Source organism: Sebastes fasciatus, chromosome 16 (genome assembly GCF_043250625.1).
Source record: "Sebastes fasciatus isolate fSebFas1 chromosome 16, fSebFas1.pri, whole genome shotgun sequence".
NCBI lineage: Eukaryota > Metazoa > Chordata > Actinopteri > Perciformes > Sebastidae > Sebastes > Sebastes fasciatus.
In genome coordinates, this window is record NC_133810.1 from 1745641 (window position 1) to 1765137 (window position 19497).

General features: G+C 43.7%; 3 protein-coding genes across 6 annotated transcripts in view; all 3 read left to right on the top strand.

Moving 5' to 3' along the window:
• The window catches only part of LOC141753168 (rap1 GTPase-activating protein 2-like), a 467886-nt gene that overhangs the window by 321356 nt on the left and 127033 nt on the right, over positions 1 to 19497 (top strand). The window lies entirely within an intron of this gene.
• LOC141752472 (odorant receptor 131-2-like) lies at positions 13903 to 14865 on the top strand. Its single transcript, XM_074610460.1, has one exon. The coding sequence runs from the start codon at positions 13903 to 13905 to the stop codon at positions 14863 to 14865; it is 963 nt and encodes a 320-aa protein (XP_074466561.1).
• Positions 18451 to 19431, top strand: LOC141752473 (odorant receptor 131-2-like). The gene has a single exon (XM_074610461.1). The coding sequence runs from the start codon at positions 18469 to 18471 to the stop codon at positions 19429 to 19431; it is 963 nt and encodes a 320-aa protein (XP_074466562.1). The 5' UTR covers positions 18451 to 18468.

Sequence of the window (19497 nt, forward strand, 5' to 3'; positions counted from 1 at the left end):
AACCTCAGGTCCAGGAGGAGTAATGTGGATTCCGTCCTGGCCGGGGAACAGTGGACCAGCTCTTTACCCTTGCGGGGCTCATGGATGGGTCATGGGAGTTTGCTCATCCAGTCTACATGTGTTTTGTAGACTTGGAGAAGGCCTACGACCGTGTCGTTTTATGTATTTATTTATTGATACCCTCACTGTAAGGTTTATCAATGCAACAATGATGGTTAATGTATAAATGCACTCTTATTCAATGGAATTAAACACGGTTACTTTAAGGGTCACAGGTCTTATCCAGCCCGTGTATTGATTTTAAATTAAACTACTGTCTTCATTTTCAGCTTCACTATCATCATACTTTATCATATACAGCAGGAAGTTCCATTATTTCTTATTTATATTTATGATTTGGGACATCTGAATCCGTGTATGAGTCCGACCCTCTGGAGGTCGCGTCATCACTCATTGATCAGCTGTTAGGACACGGATCAGGCTCCGGTGTTTCTCCACGGTAAGGGTCGGTTGGCCACTCAGTCTGCCCGGAAGATTCAACTCGGCGGGTGAATGACGCCCGCTTGCCCGGTGTGGAAGGATCACTGTTGCAACTCTCCTGGCGCATTTCCTCCGTGCGCTGCGCGGACCCATGTGCGGACCCATGCGCGGACCTCGCCGCTTTCCGGATCCTGTTTCAACCGCATTTTCACAATAACAGTGGGGGGGTGGGGGTATGAAATGATAAGTTGAAAGGTGTTCTAATGATACCAATACATTTATTTATCATGAAAATACATTTAACTTGTACTGTCAGTGATATAACTCAGTAAGTAAAGTGTTGTTCTTGATCCCATTTAAGGGTCAACCATAAACCTTTGCATGGGTCCCCCCCCTGGCCTTGGGCCCGGGGACAGCTGTACCCTTTGCCCCCGCCTAACGGCGGGCCTGTCTGTTGGCTTCATCAAACCGTGACCTTCAGCACGCACTGGGGCGGTTTGCAGCCGAGTGTGAAGCAGTCGGGATGAGAATCAGTACCTCCAAGTCTGAGGGAGTTCAAGTATCTCGGGGTCTTGTTCACGAGTGAGGGTAAAATGGAGCGGGTCAGGCGGTTCGGTGCAGCGTCTGCAGTTATGCGGGCGCTGTACCGGACCGTTGTGGTGAAGAGGGAGTTGAGCTATAAGGCAAAGCTCTCGATTTCCCGGTCCATCTACGTTCCAACCTTCACTTATGTTCATGAGCTTTTGGTAGTGACCGAAAGAATGAGATGGCGGACACAGGCGGCCGAAATGAGCATCCTTTGTAGGGTGGCTGGGCTCAGCCTTAGAGATCGGAGTAGAGACGCTACTCCTTCACGTCGAAAGGGGCCAGCTGAGGTGTGTTGGGGACTCAGATAGGAGCTTTGTCTTTTACGGTCGCTAGAGGTCGCCGTTGTGTTCTTTTATACCTTCTTTCGGTGATCTATCATGTGAATAGATGATAAAACCTACTAGTGGGTGTAGTATACGGTTACCAGACGTCCCGGTTTTTCCGGGACAGTCCCGGTTTCAAGCTGACGTGTCCCGAGTCCTGACACATATCTGTAAAACACTCAAATGTCCCGGTTTTCAACAGTCACTAACAGATTGTCCCAGTTTTCACCACAATTAAAATAATAATATTATACTGACATAGATGTTTATCATGTCCGACTCATTAATTAATGTGTGTGCATGAGATAAGTATATAGAGAGCCAGCACAGCGCACCACTGCAGTCTCTGTAGAGAGTGGTTTTGCGCGCGGTCAAGCCAACATTACGCATGGACACAACAGATATCCGCTGGTTACTTATAGTGTAGTTTTGAACCACAGAACCCTCCGTACTTATGTGCACATCAAACGTGTCGTTTTGATTAATTATTCTACACAGTTCCCTCTGCGAATCAAGAGGCATTTCGCTACGCTTATAACTCCCTCAGGGATTGTCCGTTCTGTCTTTCACCCGGTGTCTCCACCGGTGTCTCCACCAGTGGACAACCGGTGTCTCCTGGACAAACTGTCCTCTGAGCTCCACAATTTTAATTTTAGCCTGAGACAAAACAAGTTGAAAAATAATGTACGAAGGCCCAGACAACAATACATTTCCTCTGAGGGAAACTCTCTACAGGACTCCCAAACTGTCAGTGCGTCATGACGGGGATAGTCCTGTGATTAAAGGGGGTGAAAGTAGTGAATGTGATAAGTCATGATTGTAACAGCCTGTAATGCAGCCACCTATAATAATACCTTCTTTCTGATCCCACTCCGTTTTCAAATGCGCCACAGGTGCGCCAAGTTAGCCATCCTGATGAAAACGCCTATAGTGTGTGCATATTAGCGCGTGGATGTGCGGTTCACTTAAGTGTCCCCGTTTTGGGGGTTTGAAAATATGGTCGACCTAGTGTAGTAGGCATCTATTGGCCCACATCTATGGGGCTTATAGCCACTGATAACGCCTATTTAATGGCCTGACAACAGTCTAATCAGCTGTTGAGGGGCACGATAGAAATAAAGTTTACTTACTTGTATACTAAGTTTAAACTATGTAAGACACGATCACATGGACAGGGGTATTGGGGAATAATAGGGCAGAGATTACATTACCTATTACTACTCTGTTAACCATGCTGACATGTGATGGGGTCACGTGAACATGGTTTAGGGCAGGGCAAAGCTGATATACACAGTTTGAGGGCAGGTAACACCTGCAGACCAGTTCTGCTTGCATGGAAACAAGCACAGACCTGGATGATGTGACTCAACGGGCATCTGTGCTTAAAGGATGTTGGATTTTCATTGTTCTCACAATACAAACAGGAAGAGATTTATTTATTACAATTTTATTGTTTGATGGTTTTACTGTTTTTAATTCATTTTTGTTCTTGTAAAGCACTTTGTGAATTGTGTTCTATGAAAGGTCCTATACTAAATACACTTGTTATTAATATTATTACAATGACATCAACAGGATAAATTTCTCATGTCTTAAATGCTTCTCTGAAATGTCACACGCAACTCAATCTCAGACCAACATCACTGTTGGGCGGGGGTTAGTGGAAAGAGTGTTATTTTCCACTGTGACTACAGTACCATGCTGTGTGTTTCTCTTCATTAATGGGACCATGTTATTCACCTTGAGGAGTAAATTGGTGTTTCGTGAGACCTCCCGTTACATTCTTCTGTTTAACCTCCTTTTTGCAGACACTGTACAGATGGCAGTGAGTCAGTTACTGTACCTCCTGTCTGCTTGTAGAGCAAAACTGACATATCCTGTATGTGGCGTTCTCGTCATGTTAGCCAGTCTCACAGTAGTAATCTCCCCTCTCACACTGGTGGTGATGTCTCTGGAGAGATATGTGGCTGTGTGCTACCCACTGAGGCACGCTACCATCATCACCATCAGAAACACAGCAGTGGCTATCACTGTGGTTTGGTCCTTCAGTTCACTACATGTCCTCACACAAGTTATTTTACTGTTAGATTTTCCATTTGACAACCTGGAGAGCCTGCAGATGGAAAAGTATTGTGCCAAAGTAAACATACTTCTTGGCCCAATGTCTGGTCTTTATGATAAAGCCTACACTTATTCTCTGTTTGTATCAGCTGGTTTGGCAGTCATTTCTTCCTATATAGGTGTGATGATAGCAGCCAGGTCAGCCTCCACAAACAAAGCTTCAGCCCAGAAGGCTCGTAATACTCTGCTGCTGCATCTGGTGCAGCTGGGCCTCAGTCTCTTGTCAACTATATACCTCTCTTTCCTTGTAGCCATGTCAAACATCGTGACGAGGATAGTGTTTGTGCGCATCCACATTGTTTTTTATGTGCTTATTTTCATCTTCCCCAGATGTCTGAGTTCTCTCATTTATGGCATAAGAGATCAGAACATCAGACCTGTCCTCGTGTACCATCTATGTTGTCGACTGAAACTCTCAGTCGCCCCGGCCAAGGCCAAGGTCTCACCTTAGACTTCATGAAATGAGTTGAGCTTTGTATTTTCTTGTAAATGTAGTGTGTATATATATATATCATCATATGTCTCACCTTAGCATACATGGAATGAACTCTATATGTTTGATGTTTGTTAAACTCATGCTGTCATCTGACTGGCCTTCATAACTCAGCATATGCAGCATTCACAAGAAACAAATTCAAAACTAATTTTGCTAATGAATACTTAGCATAACGATGTTCAACTGTAGTTTTGTCAGTATTTCTTAAAATCCACCTAAAGAGGTATGTCAAAATTATCATTCTGTCAACCAACGAAAGCTGCTCAAGTTGTTATCATTTCACTGTTTTAAATTGTATCCTAAAATGTATGGTGTATTTGCATCTTTCATCATTCCAGGGCAAATTCCTCCAGAGCTGTCAATCCATTAAAATATTTAATCGTACATTTTCTATCCGTTCAAGATGTACCTTAAAGGGAGATTTGTCAAGTATTTAATACTCTTATCAAAGCAAATATGCTGCCTTATGTAAATGTATGTATATATTTAGTATTTGAAATCAATTAACAACAGAAAACAATTATAGATATTGTCCATAAACCCTCACAGGTACTGCATTTAGCATAAAAAATATGCTCAAATCAATGACAGAGTTTATTGGTGTGAGAACAAAACTGATTGTAAATATTGATCACAGAAAGAGCAGTTTGTGTATGTCTTTTTTTTTTATTTCTGCATGTTGTGATTGGCAGGGTCATTTTATTTATTTAGTTTATTAACATCCCCATTAGCTACAGCATTGCAGCAGCTATTATTCCTGGGGTTCACAAACACACTGAAAATGTGACAGTGTGAGAATAAACAGGACAAGACAAAAACACACACACACAGAATAATATAACATAACATTACAGAATAAAACAGCACAAGACTGAAACACAGACTCAGACAAGACAAGCTCCTAACAATCAGAAAAAAAGTATAGTTCTGCTTGAGAACTTCAACGGTCACATGGGCAAAGATGGAGAAACCTGGAGTGGGGTGATTGGGAGGAATGGCCTGCCTGATCTTTGTTGTTGAACTTCTGTGGTAGTCATGGATTGGCCATAACGAACACCATGTTCAAGCATAGGGTGGTTCTTAAGTGTACTTAGTGTTTGACCACAAAGTCAATGATGACTGACTTTGTGGTCGAGCATTTTGAAGAACTCCTGAACCCGACCAACACGTCCTCCGTAGAGGACGTAGACACCGAGATTGAAGACTCGGGGGAAGGCTTGTCCATATCCTTGGAAGAGGTCGCTGAGGTAGTCAAAAAGCTCCTCAGCGGTAAGGCACCAGGGGTAGATGAGATTCGCCCTGAGATGCTTAAGGTTGAGGACATTGTTGAACTGTCTTGGTTGACTTGCCTCTTCAGTGTCGTGTAGAGTTCGGGGTCAGTACCTGTGGAATGACAGACCGGGGTGGTGGTTCCCATTTTTAAAAAGGCGGTTGGAGGGTGTGCTCAGATTATCTGGGTATCACACTGCTCATCCTCCCCGAGAAAGTTCATTCTAGGATGCTGGAAAGGAGGCTCCAACCGATTGTCGAACCTCAGATCCAGGAGGAGTAATGTGGATTCCGTCCTGGCCGGGGAACAGTGGACCAGCTCTTTACCCTTGCGGGGGTCATGGGAGTTTGCTCATCCAGTCTACATGTGTTTTGTAGACTTGGAGAAGGCCTACGACCGTGTCGTTTTATTTATTTATTTATTGATACCCTCACTGTAAGGTTTATCAATGCAACAATGATGGTTAATGTATAAATGCACTCTTATTCAATGGAATTAAACACGGTTACTTTAAGGGTCACAGGTCTTATCCAGCCCGTGTATTGATTTTAAATTAAACTACTGTCTTCATTTTCAGCTTCACTATCATCATACTTTATCATATACAGCAGGAAGTTCCATTATTTCTTATTTATATTTATGGTTTGGGACATCTGAATCCGTGTATGAGTCCGACCCTCTGGAGGTCGCGTCATCACTCATTGATCAGCTGTTAGGACACGGATCAGGCTCCGGTGTTTCTCCACGGTAAGGGTCGGTTGGCCACTCAGTCTGCCCGGAAGATTCAACTCGACGGGTGAATGACGCCCGGTGTGGAAGGATCACCGTTGCAACTCTCCTGGCGCATTTCCTCCGTGCGCTGCGCGGACCCATGTGCGGACCCATGCGCGGACCTCGCCGCTTTCCGGATCCTGTTTCAACCGCATTTTCACAATAACAGTGGGGGGGTGGGGGTATGAAATGATAAGTTGAAAGGTGTTCTAATGATACCAATACATTTATTTATCATGAAAATACATTTAACTTGTACTGTCAGTGATATAACTCAGTAAGTAAAGTGTTGTTCTTGATCCCATTTAAGGGTCAACCATAAACCTTTGCATGGGTCCCCCCCCTGGCCTTGGGCCCGGGGACAGCTGTACCCTTTGCCCCCGCCTAACGGCGGGCCTGTCTGTTGGCTTCATCAAACCGTGACCTTCAGCACGCACTGGGGCGGTTTGCAGCCGAGTGTGAAGCAGTCGGGATGAGAATCAGTACCTCCAAGTCTGAGGGAGTTCAAGTATCTCGGGGTCTTGTTCACGAGTGAGGGTAAAATGGAGCGGGTCAGGCGGTTCGGTGCAGCGTCTGCAGTTATGCGGGCGCTGTACCGGACCGTTGTGGTGAAGAGGGAGTTGAGCTATAAGGCAAAGCTCTCGATTTCCCGGTCCATCTACGTTCCAACCTTCACTTATGTTCATGAGCTTTTGGTAGTGACCGAAAGAATGAGATGGCGGACACAGGCGGCCGAAATGAGCATCCTTTGTAGGGTGGCTGGGCTCAGCCTTAGAGATCGGAGTAGAGACGCTACTCCTTCACGTCGAAAGGGGCCAGCTGAGGTGTGTTGGGGACTCAGATAGGAGCTTTGTCTTTTACGGTCGCTAGAGGTCGCCGTTGTGTTCTTTTATACCTTCTTTCGGTGATCTATCATGTGAATAGATGATAAAACCTACTAGTGGGTGTAGTATACGGTTACCAGACGTCCCGGTTTTTCCGGGACAGTCCCGGTTTCAAGCTGACGTGTCCCGAGTCCTGACACATATCTGTAAAACACTCAAATGTCCCGGTTTTCAACAGTCACTAACAGATTGTCCCAGTTTTCACCACAATTAAAATAATAATATTATACTGACATAGATGTTTATCATGTCCGACTCATTAATTAATGTGTGTGCATGAGATAAGTATATAGAGAGCCAGCACAGCGCACCACTGCAGTCTCTGTAGAGAGTGGTTTTGCGCGCGGTCAAGCCAACATTACGCATGGACACAACAGATATCCGCTGGTTACTTATAGTGTAGTTTTGAACCACAGAACCCTCCGTACTTATGTGCACATCAAACGTGTCGTTTTGATTAATTATTCTACACAGTTCCCTCTGCGAATCAAGAGGCATTTCGCTCTGCTTATAACTCCCTCAGGGATTGTCCGTTCTGTCTTTCACCCGGTGTCTCCACCGGTGTCTCCACCAGTGGACAACCGGTGTCTCCTGGACAAACTGTCCTCTGAGCTCCACAATTTTAATTTTAGCCTGAGACAAAACAAGTTGAAAAATAATGTACGAAGGCCCAGACAACAATACATTTCCTCTGAGGGAAACTCTCTACAGGACTCCCAAACTGTCAGTGCGTCATGACGGGGATAGTCCTGTGATTAAAGGGGGTGAAAGTAGTGAATGTGATAAGTCATGATTGTAACAGCCTGTAATGCAGCCACCTATAATAATACCTTCTTTCTGATCCCACTCCGTTTTCAAATGCGCCACAGGTGCGCCAAGTTAGCCATCCTGATGAAAACGCCTATGGTGTGTGCATATTAGCGCGTGGATGTGCGGTTCACTTAAGTGTCCCCGTTTTGGGGGTTTGAAAATATGGTCGACCTAGTGTAGTAGGCATCTATTGGCCCACATCTATGGGGCTTATAGCCACTGATAACGCCTATTTAATGGCCTGACAACAGTCTAATCAGCTGTTGAGGGGCACGATAGAAATAAAGTTTACTTACTTGTATACTAAGTTTAAACTATGTAAGACACGATCACATGGACAGGGGTATTGGGGAATAATAGGGCAGAGATTACATTACCTATTACTACTCTGTTAACCATGCTGACATGTGATGGGGTCACGTGAACATGGTTTAGGGCAGGGCAAAGCTGATATACACAGTTTGAGGGCAGGTAACACCTGCAGACCAGTTCTGCTTGCATGGAAACAAGCACAGACCTGGATGATGTGACTCAACGGGCATCTGTGCTTAAAGGATGTTGGATTTTTATTGTTTGATGGTTTTAGTGTTTTTAATTCATTTTTGTTCTTGTAAAGCACTTCGTGAATTGTGTTCTATGAAAGGTCCTATACTAAATACACTTCTCTGAAATGTCACACGCAACTCAATCTCAGACCAACATCACTGTTGGGCGGGGGTTAGTGGAAAGAGTGTTATTTTCCACTCTGACTACAGTACCATGCTGTGTGTGTATCTTCATTAATGGGGTCATGTTATTCACCTTGAGGAGTAAATTGGTGTTTCGTGAGACCTCCCGTTACATTCTTCTGTTTAACCTCCTTTTTGCAGACACTGTACAGATGGCAGTGAGTCAGTTACTGTACCTCCTGGCTGCTTATAGAGTAAAACTGACATATCCTGTATGTGGCGTTCTCGTTATGTTGGCCGATCTCACAGTAGTAATCTCCCCTCTCACACTGGTGGTGATGTCTCTGGAGAGATATGTGGCTGTGTGCTACCCACTGAGGCACGCTACCATCATCACCATCAGAAACACAGCAGTGGCTATCACTGTGGTTTGGTCCTTCAGTTCACTACATGTCCTCACACAAGTTATTTTACTGTTAGATTTTCCATCTGACAACCTGGAGAGCCTGCAGATGGAAAAGTATTGTGCCAAAGTAAACATACTTCTTGGCCCAATGTCTGGTCTTTATGATAAAGCCTACACTTATTCTCTGTTTGTATCAGCTGGTTTAGCAGTCATTTCTTCCTATATAGGTGTGATGATAGCAGCCAGGTCAGCCTCCACAAACAAAGCTTCAGCCCAGAAGGCTCGTAATACTCTGCTGCTGCATCTGGTGCAGCTGGGCCTCAGTCTCTTGTCAACTATATACCTCTCTTTCCTTGTAGCCATGTCAAACATCGTGACGAGGATAGTGTTTGTGCGCATCCACATTGTTTTTTATGTGCTTATTTTCATCTTCCCCAGATGTCTGAGTTCTCTCATTTATGGCATAAGAGATCAGAACATCAGACCTGTCCTCGTGTACCATCTATGTTGTCGACTGAAACTCTCAGTCGCCCCGGCCAAGGCCAAGGTCTCACCCTAGACTTCATGAAATGAGTTGAGCTTTGTATTTTCTTGTAAATGTAGTGTGTGTATATATATATCATCATATGTCTCACCTTAGCATACATGGAATGAACTCTATATGTTTGATGTTTGTTAAACTCATGCTGTCATCTGACTGGCCTTCATAACTCAGCATATGCAGCATTCACAAGAAACAAATTCAAAACTAATTTTGCTAATGAATACTTAGCATAACGATGTTCAACTGTAGTTTTGTCAGTATTTCTTAAAATCCACCTAAAGAGGCATGTCAAAATTATCATTCTGTCAACCAACGAAAGCTGCTCAAGTTGTTATCATTTCACTGTTTTAAATTGTATCCTAAAATGTATGGTGTATTTGCATCTTTCATCATTCCAGGGCAAATTCCTCCAGAGCTGTCAATCCATTAAAATATTTAATTGTACATTTTCTATCCGTTCAAGATGTACCTTAAAGAGAGATTTGTCAAGTATTTAATACTCTTATCAAAGCAAATATGCTGCTTTATGTAAATGTATGTATATATTTAGTATTTGAAATCAATTAACAACAGAAAACAATTATAGATATTGTCCATAAACCCTCACAGGTACTGCATTTAGCATAAAAAATATGCTCAAATCAATGACAGAGTTTATTGGTGTGAGAACAAAACTGATTGTAAATATTGATCACAGAAAGAGCAGTTTGTGTATGTCTTTTTTTTTTATTTCTGCATGTTGTGATTGGCAGGGTCATTTTATTTATTTAGTTTATTAACATCCCCATTAGCTACAGCATTGCAGCAGCTATTATTCCTGGGGTTCACAAACACACTGAAAATGTGACATTGTGAGAATAAACAGGACAAGACAAAATCACACACACACACAGAATAATATAACATAACATTACAGAATAAAACAGCACAAGACTGAAACACAGACTCAGACAAGACAAGCTCCTAACAATCAGAAAGAAAGTATAGGTCTGCTTGGGAACTTCAACGGTCACATGGGCAAAGATGGAGAAACCCGGAGTGGGGTGATTGGGAGGAATGGCCTGCCTGATCTTTGTTGTTGAACTTCTGTGGTAGTCATGGATTGGCCATAACGAACACCATGTTCAAGCATAGGGTGGTTCTTAAGTGTACTTGGTGTTTGACCATTTTGAAGAACTCCTGAACCCGACCAACACGTCCTCCGTAGAGGACGTAGACACCGAGATTGAAGACTCGGGGGAAGGCTTGTCCATATCCTTGGAAGAGGTCGCTGAGGTAGTCAAAAAGCTCCTCAGCGGTAAGGCACCAGGGGTAGATGAGATTCGCCCTGAGATGCTTAAGGTTGAGGACATTGTTGAACTGTCTTGGTTGACTTGCCTCTTCAGTGTCGTGTAGAGTTCGGGGTCAGTACCTGTGGAATGACAGACCGGGGTGGTGGTTCCCATTTTTAAAAAGGCGGTTGGAGGGTGTGCTCAGATTATCTGGGTATCACACTGCTCATCCTCCCCGAGAAAGTTCATTCTAGGATGCTGGAAAGGAGGCTCCAACCGATTGTCGAACCTCAGGTCCAGGAGGAGTAATGTGGATTCCGTCCTGGCCGGGGAACAGTGGACCAGCTCTTTACCCTTGCGGGGGTCATGGGAGTTTGCTCATCCAGTCTACATGTGTTTTGTAGACTTGGAGAAGGCCTACGACCGTGTCGTTTTATTTATTTATTTATTGATACCCTCACTGTAAGGTTTATCAATGCAACAATGATGGTTAATGTATAAATGCACTCTTATTCAATGGAATTAAACACGGTTACTTTAAGGGTCACAGGTCTTATCCAGCCCGTGTATTGATTTTAAATTAAACTACTGTCTTCATTTTCAGCTTCACTATCATCATACTTTATCATATACAGCAGGAAGTTCCATTATTTCTTATTTATATTTATGGTTTGGGACATCTGAATCCGTGTATGAGTCCGACCCTCTGGAGGTCGCGTCATCACTCATTGATCAGCTGTTAGGACACGGATCAGGCTCCGGTGTTTCTCCACGGTAAGGGTCGGTTGGCCACTCAGTCTGCCCGGAAGATTCAACTCGACGGGTGAATGACGCCCGGTGTGGAAGGATCACCGTTGCAACTCTCCTGGCGCATTTCCTCCGTGCGCTGCGCGGACCCATGTGCGGACCCATGCGCGGACCTCGCCGCTTTCCGGATCCTGTTTCAACCGCATTTTCACAATAACAGTGGGGGGGTGGGGGTATGAAATGATAAGTTGAAAGGTGTTCTAATGATACCAATACATTTATTTATCATGAAAATACATTTAACTTGTACTGTCAGTGATATAACTCAGTAAGTAAAGTGTTGTTCTTGATCCCATTTAAGGGTCAACCATAAACCTTTGCATGGGTCCCCCCCCTGGCCTTGGGCCCGGGGACAGCTGTACCCTTTGCCCCCGCCTAACGGCGGGCCTGTCTGTTGGCTTCATCAAACCGTGACCTTCAGCACGCACTGGGGCGGTTTGCAGCCGAGTGTGAAGCAGTCGGGATGAGAATCAGTACCTCCAAGTCTGAGGGAGTTCAAGTATCTCGGGGTCTTGTTCACGAGTGAGGGTAAAATGGAGCGGGTCAGGCGGTTCGGTGCAGCGTCTGCAGTTATGCGGGCGCTGTACCGGACCGTTGTGGTGAAGAGGGAGTTGAGCTATAAGGCAAAGCTCTCGATTTCCCGGTCCATCTACGTTCCAACCTTCACTTATGTTCATGAGCTTTTGGTAGTGACCGAAAGAATGAGATGGCGGACACAGGCGGCCGAAATGAGCATCCTTTGTAGGGTGGCTGGGCTCAGCCTTAGAGATCGGAGTAGAGACGCTACTCCTTCACGTCGAAAGGGGCCAGCTGAGGTGTGTTGGGGACTCAGATAGGAGCTTTGTCTTTTACGGTCGCTAGAGGTCGCCGTTGTGTTCTTTTATACCTTCTTTCGGTGATCTATCATGTGAATAGATGATAAAACCTACTAGTGGGTGTAGTATACGGTTACCAGACGTCCCGGTTTTTCCGGGACAGTCCCGGTTTCAAGCTGACGTGTCCCGAGTCCTGACACATATCTGTAAAACACTCAAATGTCCCGGTTTTCAACAGTCACTAACAGATTGTCCCAGTTTTCACCACAATTAAAATAATAATATTATACTGACATAGATGTTTATCATGTCCGACTCATTAATTAATGTGTGTGCATGAGATAAGTATATAGAGAGCCAGCACAGCGCACCACTGCAGTCTCTGTAGAGAGTGGTTTTGCGCGCGGTCAAGCCAACATTACGCATGGACACAACAGATATCCGCTGGTTACTTATAGTGTAGTTTTGAACCACAGAACCCTCCGTACTTATGTGCACATCAAACGTGTCGTTTTGATTAATTATTCTACACAGTTCCCTCTGCGAATCAAGAGGCATTTCGCTACGCTTATAACTCCCTCAGGGATTGTCCGTTCTGTCTTTCACCCGGTGTCTCCACCGGTGTCTCCACCAGTGGACAACCGGTGTCTCCTGGACAAACTGTCCTCTGAGCTCCACAATTTTAATTTTAGCCTGAGACAAAACAAGTTGAAAAATAATGTACGAAGGCCCAGACAACAATACATTTCCTCTGAGGGAAACTCTCTACAGGACTCCCAAACTGTCAGTGCGTCATGACGGGGATAGTCCTGTGATTAAAGGGGGTGAAAGTAGTGAATGTGATAAGTCATGATTGTAACAGCCTGTAATGCAGCCACCTATAATAATACCTTCTTTCTGATCCCACTCCGTTTTCAAATGCGCCACAGGTGCGCCAAGTTAGCCATCCTGATGAAAACGCCTATGGTGTGTGCATATTAGCGCGTGGATGTGCGGTTCACTTAAGTGTCCCCGTTTTGGGGGTTTGAAAATATGGTCACCCTAGTGTAGTAGGCATCTATTGGCCCACATCTATGGGGCTTATAGCCACTGATAACGCCTATTTAATGGCCTGACAACAGTCTAATCAGCTGTTGAGGGGCACGATAGAAATAAAGTTTACTTACTTGTGTACTAAGTTTAAACTATGTAAGACACGATCACATGGACAGGGGTATTGGGGAATAATAGGGCAGAGATTACATTACCTGTTACTACTCTGTTAACCATGCTGACATGTGATGGGGTCACGTGAACATGGTTTAGGGCAGGGCAAAGCTGATACACACAGTTTGAGGGCAGGTAACACCTGCAGACCAGTTCTGCTTACATGGAAACAAGCACAGACCTGGATGATGTGACTCAACGGGCATCTGTGCTTAAAGGATGTTGGATTTTCATTGTTCTCACAATACAAACTGGAAGAGATTTATTTATTACAATTTGTTTATTGTTTGATGGTTTTACTGTTTTTAATTCATTTTTGTTCTTGTAAAGCACTTTGTGAATTGTGTTCTATGAAAGGTCCTATACTAAATACACTTGTTATTAATATTATTACAATGACATCAACAGGATAAATTTCTCATGTCTTAAATGCTTCTCTGAAATGTCACACGCAACTCAATCTCAAACCAACATCACTGTTGGGCGGGGGTTAGTGGAAAGAGTGTTATTTTCCACTGTGACTACAGTACCATGCTGTGTGTTTCTCTTCATCAATGGAATCATGTTATTCACCTTGAGGAGTAAATTAGTGTTTCGTGAGACCTCCCGTTACATTCTTCTGTTTAACCTCCTTTTTGCAGATACTGTGCTGCTGGCACTGAGTCAGTTACTGTATCTAATATCTGCATCTAGAATAACACTAACATATCCTGTATGTGGTGTTCTCACCATGCTTGCTGATCTCACGAATGAAATCTCCCCTCTCACACTGGTGGTGATGTCTCTGGAGAGATATGTGGCTGTGTGCTACCCACTGAGGCACGCTACCATCATCACCATCAGAAACACAGCAGTGGCTATCATTGTGGTTTGGTCCTTCAGTTCACTACATGTCCTCACACGAGTTATTTTACTGTTAGATTTTCCATTTGAGGACATGGAGAGCCTGCAGATGAATGACTTTTGCTCCGACATAGCCATGTTTCTTGGGCCAATGTCTGATCATTATGACAAAGCGTACACCTGTTTTCTGTTTGTATCAGCTGGTGTGGCAATCACTTCCTCCTATATAGGTGTGATGATAGCAGCCAGGTCAGCCTCCACAGACAAAGCTTCAGCCCAGAAGGCTCGTAACACTCTGTTGCTGCATATGGTGCAGCTGGGCCTCAGTCTCTCTTCAACCATTTACAACCCCATCCTCACAGCTCTTTCGAGAATTGTTACAAGGATAGTATTTGTGCGCACCCAGATTGTTTTTTATGTGCTTATTTTCATCTTCCCCAGATGTCTGAGTTCTCTCATTTATGGCATAAGAGATCAGAACATCAGACCTGTCCTCGTGTACCATCTATGTTGTCGACTGAAACTCTCAGTCGCCCCGGCCAAGGCCAAGGTCTCACCCTAGACTTCATGAAATGAGTTGAGCTTTGTATTTTCTTGTAAATGTAGTGTACATATACGTACAGTGCTTGAAGTGGATAAGTGCCGGTACTCCCGTTATTCACATATTGATGTGTGTATCGGCTGGTTTCAGCAATCTCTGTCGACTTCATTCATTATTTCTTTAAGCATGTTAAACTGTGTCAGTCATAATTAGTTGTAATTTTATTGCTATATTATTATACTTGGGCTATGCGTCTTCTATAGTAGGCCAATAATACTCCAATAATATTCACACTGGAACATTGTAGGGTTAAGGTGTAGTGTTTATACATAGTGTTAATACTTAAAGTGCTTTCCTGTGTTATTTGTAGTATCACTATAATATATTATAGTATGTTTACAGGCTGGAATCAACAGCAGACAAGCGGGTATACATACAGAGCTGAGGTGTTTGAGCTGTTCATCAGGTTTTATGAGTAGTGACCCAGTCAGAATGCTCCTATATATTATACAGACACACATTCTGAATTTATACAGTGAATAAAAGATACTAGGAGATATTGGGTTTGGAGGTTGTCCCCTCAGAAAATTTGAAGGTTTTTGAATTAAAGCTACGCGTTTTACATAATTTTGGACCATTATTATTACTAGTTAAATGATTATTATTTATCACAGCCTTCATCTGAACATTTAATTCTTCTGAAAATGTATTGCCCTGTAAAATCATATTCTATAAATCAGAAGAGCAGATGCAGAAAACTTTTAAATAATGTTTCATTAATTATATTTGTTCCCAAAAAATAAGTTACGACGAACATTTGTTTTATTTTACAAAAAGGACGTGAACATTGTATTGATAAATTACAGCACCTCGTTCTCACCCCCCTCCACCGTGCCGTGTGTCGGCTCGTCCAGGTGCTCGCACTGATAATCTACCATAAACGATATAAATGATATATTATATGTGATATAAATGATCTGATTCTGATAAGATGATAAAACATGCATCCCATGAACGCCTTTGACTTCCCTCCCCTCTCTCCCCGCTGTTCTCCTGGAGTTTTAATTCCTCCGATTCCACATTTCTAAATCCATCCACCATATTTATTAGAAATAGTCGAGTGTCACTGCTGTTTGTGATCATTGGTTTTAAATTACGTACTTATTCCACATAAGTGTCAGTTGTGTCTTAACAGAGAGAGAGAGAGGAGCAGACAGACTACGCACAGAGACACACAGAGAGACACAGAGAGACAGATAAAATAACATAACACAGATTCAGTAAAGAAATAAAACAATAACAAAAGAGCCAGGGGTATATCACATATATCACATTATATTATAAAAGACAGATGTTAAGTATATTGATAGCATTTTTGTTAGTCAAATTAGAGAGCAGTTTCACGTGTTGCTCAACAAAATATGGCTTTTTATCGTTAAATTTATATTTATGAATAAAAGATTTTTGCCAACATATCAAAGCTATTATAAGAAAATATGTCTTCTTTTTTTCCAAACAAAACCAAATACCACATTTTCCCATAATAATGTAAAAAATTAAAGATATGATCAGTGACAAATCCGTTTTTGTCATTGATCATATCCTTAAAGACTTTAAAGAGTTTCTTGGTGTGAGAACAAAACTGATTCTGAATATTCATCACAGAAAGAGCAGTTTGTATATGTCTTTTTTAAATTTCTGCATGTTGTGATTGGTAGGGTAATATTTATGAATAATGTCTAAGGACACTTCTTTAACCTTATTCACGATTAGATATTTATGAGGAAACATCCAGACTTTCTTTCAATAGCCTATATATAATTTACAAACTGATTCTAATGTCCACCCTTTGGGCCCACCACCCGCAGGGATAGGCATCGGGGTCGGGTGCAGTGTGAGCCGGGCGGCAGTTAAAGGCGGGGATCTAGGCGTGCTGATCCTTGGCATTGCAGACTGGCTCTGGGTACGGGAAATGTCACCTCTCTGGCGGGGAAGGAACCGGAGCTGGTGTGGGAGGTGGAGCGATACCAGCTAGATATAGTTGGGCTTACCTCCATGCATAGCTCTGGTTCTGGAACCACACTCCTGGAGAGGGGCTGGACTTTCGCCTTTTTCGGAGTTGCCCAGGGTGAGAGGCGCCGGGCGGGTGTGGGGATGCTCACAAGCCCCCGGCTGAGCACCGCTGTGAAGGAGTTCTCCCCAGAGAACCAGAGGGGTGGGGGGTGGGGGGGTGTAATTGGAAGGAACGGCCTTCCTGATCTGAACCCAAGTGGTGCTTTGTTGTTGGACTTCTGTGCTAGTCATGGATTGGCCATGACGAACACCATGTTCGAGCATAGGTTCCTCCGGAAGAGCTTCTCGTGCATCCCGGTGGAGGCTGGGGACATGGAATCCGAGTGGGCCATGCTCAGAGCCTCCATTGTGGAAGAGGCTGCTAGGAGTTGTGGTCAGAAGGTCATCGGCGCCTGTCGGGGCGGCAACCTAAGAACCCGCCGGTGGACACCAGCAGTGAAGGGGGCCGTCAAGCCGAAGAAGGCCCGGGGTCCCCGGAAACAGCTGATGGATACCGGTTGACCAGAAGGGCTGCAGCTGCGGCGGCCGTCAAAGCAAAAACCCAGGTGTGGGAGGAATTCCGGGGAGACCATCGAGAAGGACTTTGGGTTGACCTCAAAGAAGTTCTGGCAAAGTTCCGGGGTCGTTGTTACGAGCTATTCGGTCCTTGTATAACCAAAGTGAGAGCTGTGTCCGTATACTCGGCACAAAGTTAAACATGTTTCCAGGGGGTGTTGGCCTCCGCCAGGGTTGTCTCTTGTCTTAGTTTTCTTCGTGGGGTGGCTGGGCTCAGCCTTAGAGATAGAGATAACGTTATCATTCACTTCGACCAATGGTGCAACTTCATTACTCATTACTCCGTGATGAGGACCCGTCCTTTATGTAGATATAACACGATTCTTAGTTTCAGGTGATTATACAGTATGAAAACGGTGGTCGGGCTCCACATACATTTCAGATCTTTTAGCTGAAGACCGCTGGGAGCTGACGATCAAATGTTGGAAGTGTCTCAAGGTTGAGGCTAAAGATAAAGGCGGATTAAGCTTGTACTGTTTTAGTTCAGCTTATTGATGCCATATTTGAAAAAGCTTTTAAAAACCCACCTTTTCAGTCTTTATGTTTGGTAATTCGCTAAAATTCTTGTTGTATTGTATTGGTGTGAAGCACCTTGTAACTCTGGTTTATAAAGTTTACTTACTTGTGTACTACGTTTAAACTATGTAAAACACGATCACATGCCTCAGGGTATTGGGAAATAATAGGGCAGAGATTACATTACCTATTACTACTCTGTTAACCATGCTGACATGTGATGGGGTCACGTGAACATGGTTTAGGGCAGGGCAAAGCTGATATACACAGTTTGAGGGCAGGTAACACCTGCAGACCAGTTCTGCTTGCATGGAAACAAGCACAGACCTGGATGATGTGACTCAACGGGCATCTGTGCTTAAAGGATGTTGGATTTTTATTGTTTGATGGTTTTAGTGTTTTTAATTCATTTTTGTTCTTGTAAAGCACTTCGTGAATTGTGTTCTATGAAAGGTCCTATACTAAATACACTTCTCTGAAATGTCACACGCAACTCAATCTCAGACCAACATCACTGTTGGGCGGGGGTTAGTGGAAAGAGTGTTATTTTCTACTCTGACTACAGTACCATGCTGTGTGTTTCTCTTCATTAATGGGGTCATGTTATTCACCTTGAGGAGTAAATTGGTGTTTCGTGAGACCTCCCGTTACATTCTTCTGTTTAACCTCCTTTTTGCAGACACTGTACAGATGGCAGTGAGTCAGTTACTGTACCTCCTGGCTGCTTGTAGAGTAAAACTGACATATCCTGTATGTGGCGTTCTCGTCATGTTGGCCGATCTCACAGTAGTAATCTCCCCTCTCACACTGGTGGTGATGTCTCTGGAGAGATATGTGGCTGTGTGCTACCCACTGAGGCACGCTACCATCATCACCATGAGAAACACAGCAGTGGCTATCACTGTGGTTTGGTCCTTCAGTTCACTACATGTCCTCACACAAGTTATTTTACTGTTAGATTTTCCATTTGACAACCTGGAGAGCCTGCAGATGGAAAAGTATTGTGCCAAAGTAAACATACTTTTTGGCCCAATTTCTGGTCTTTATGATAAAGCCTACACTTATTTTCTGTTTGTATCAGCTGGTTTAGCAGTCATTTCTTCCTATATAGGTGTGATGATAGCAGCCAGGTCAGCCTCCACAAACAAAGCTTCAGCCCAGAAGGCTCGTAATACTCTGTTGCTGCATCTGGTGCAGCTGGGCCTCAGTCTCTTGTCAACTATACACCACTCTTTCCTTGTAGCCATGTCAAACATTGTGACGAGGATAGTGTTTGTGCGCATCCACATTGTTTTTTATGTGCTTATTTTCATCTTCCCCAGATGTCTGAGTTCTCTCATTTATGGCATAAGAGATCAGAACATCAGACCTGTCCTCGTGTACCATCTATGTTGTCGACTGAAACTCTCAGTCGCCCCGGCCAAGGCCAAGCTCTCACCCTAGACTTCATGAAATGAGTTGAGCTTTGTATTTTCTTGTAAATGTAGTTTGTGTATATATACTGTATAT

What these genes read in the sequence shown, in the direction of transcription:
- LOC141752473 (XM_074610461.1), top strand. Translation starts at nt 18,469, where the DNA reads ATGTCACACGCAACTCAATCTCAGACCAACATCACTGTTGGGCGGGGG.
- LOC141752472 (XM_074610460.1), top strand. Translation starts at nt 13,903, where the DNA reads ATGTCACACGCAACTCAATCTCAAACCAACATCACTGTTGGGCGGGGG.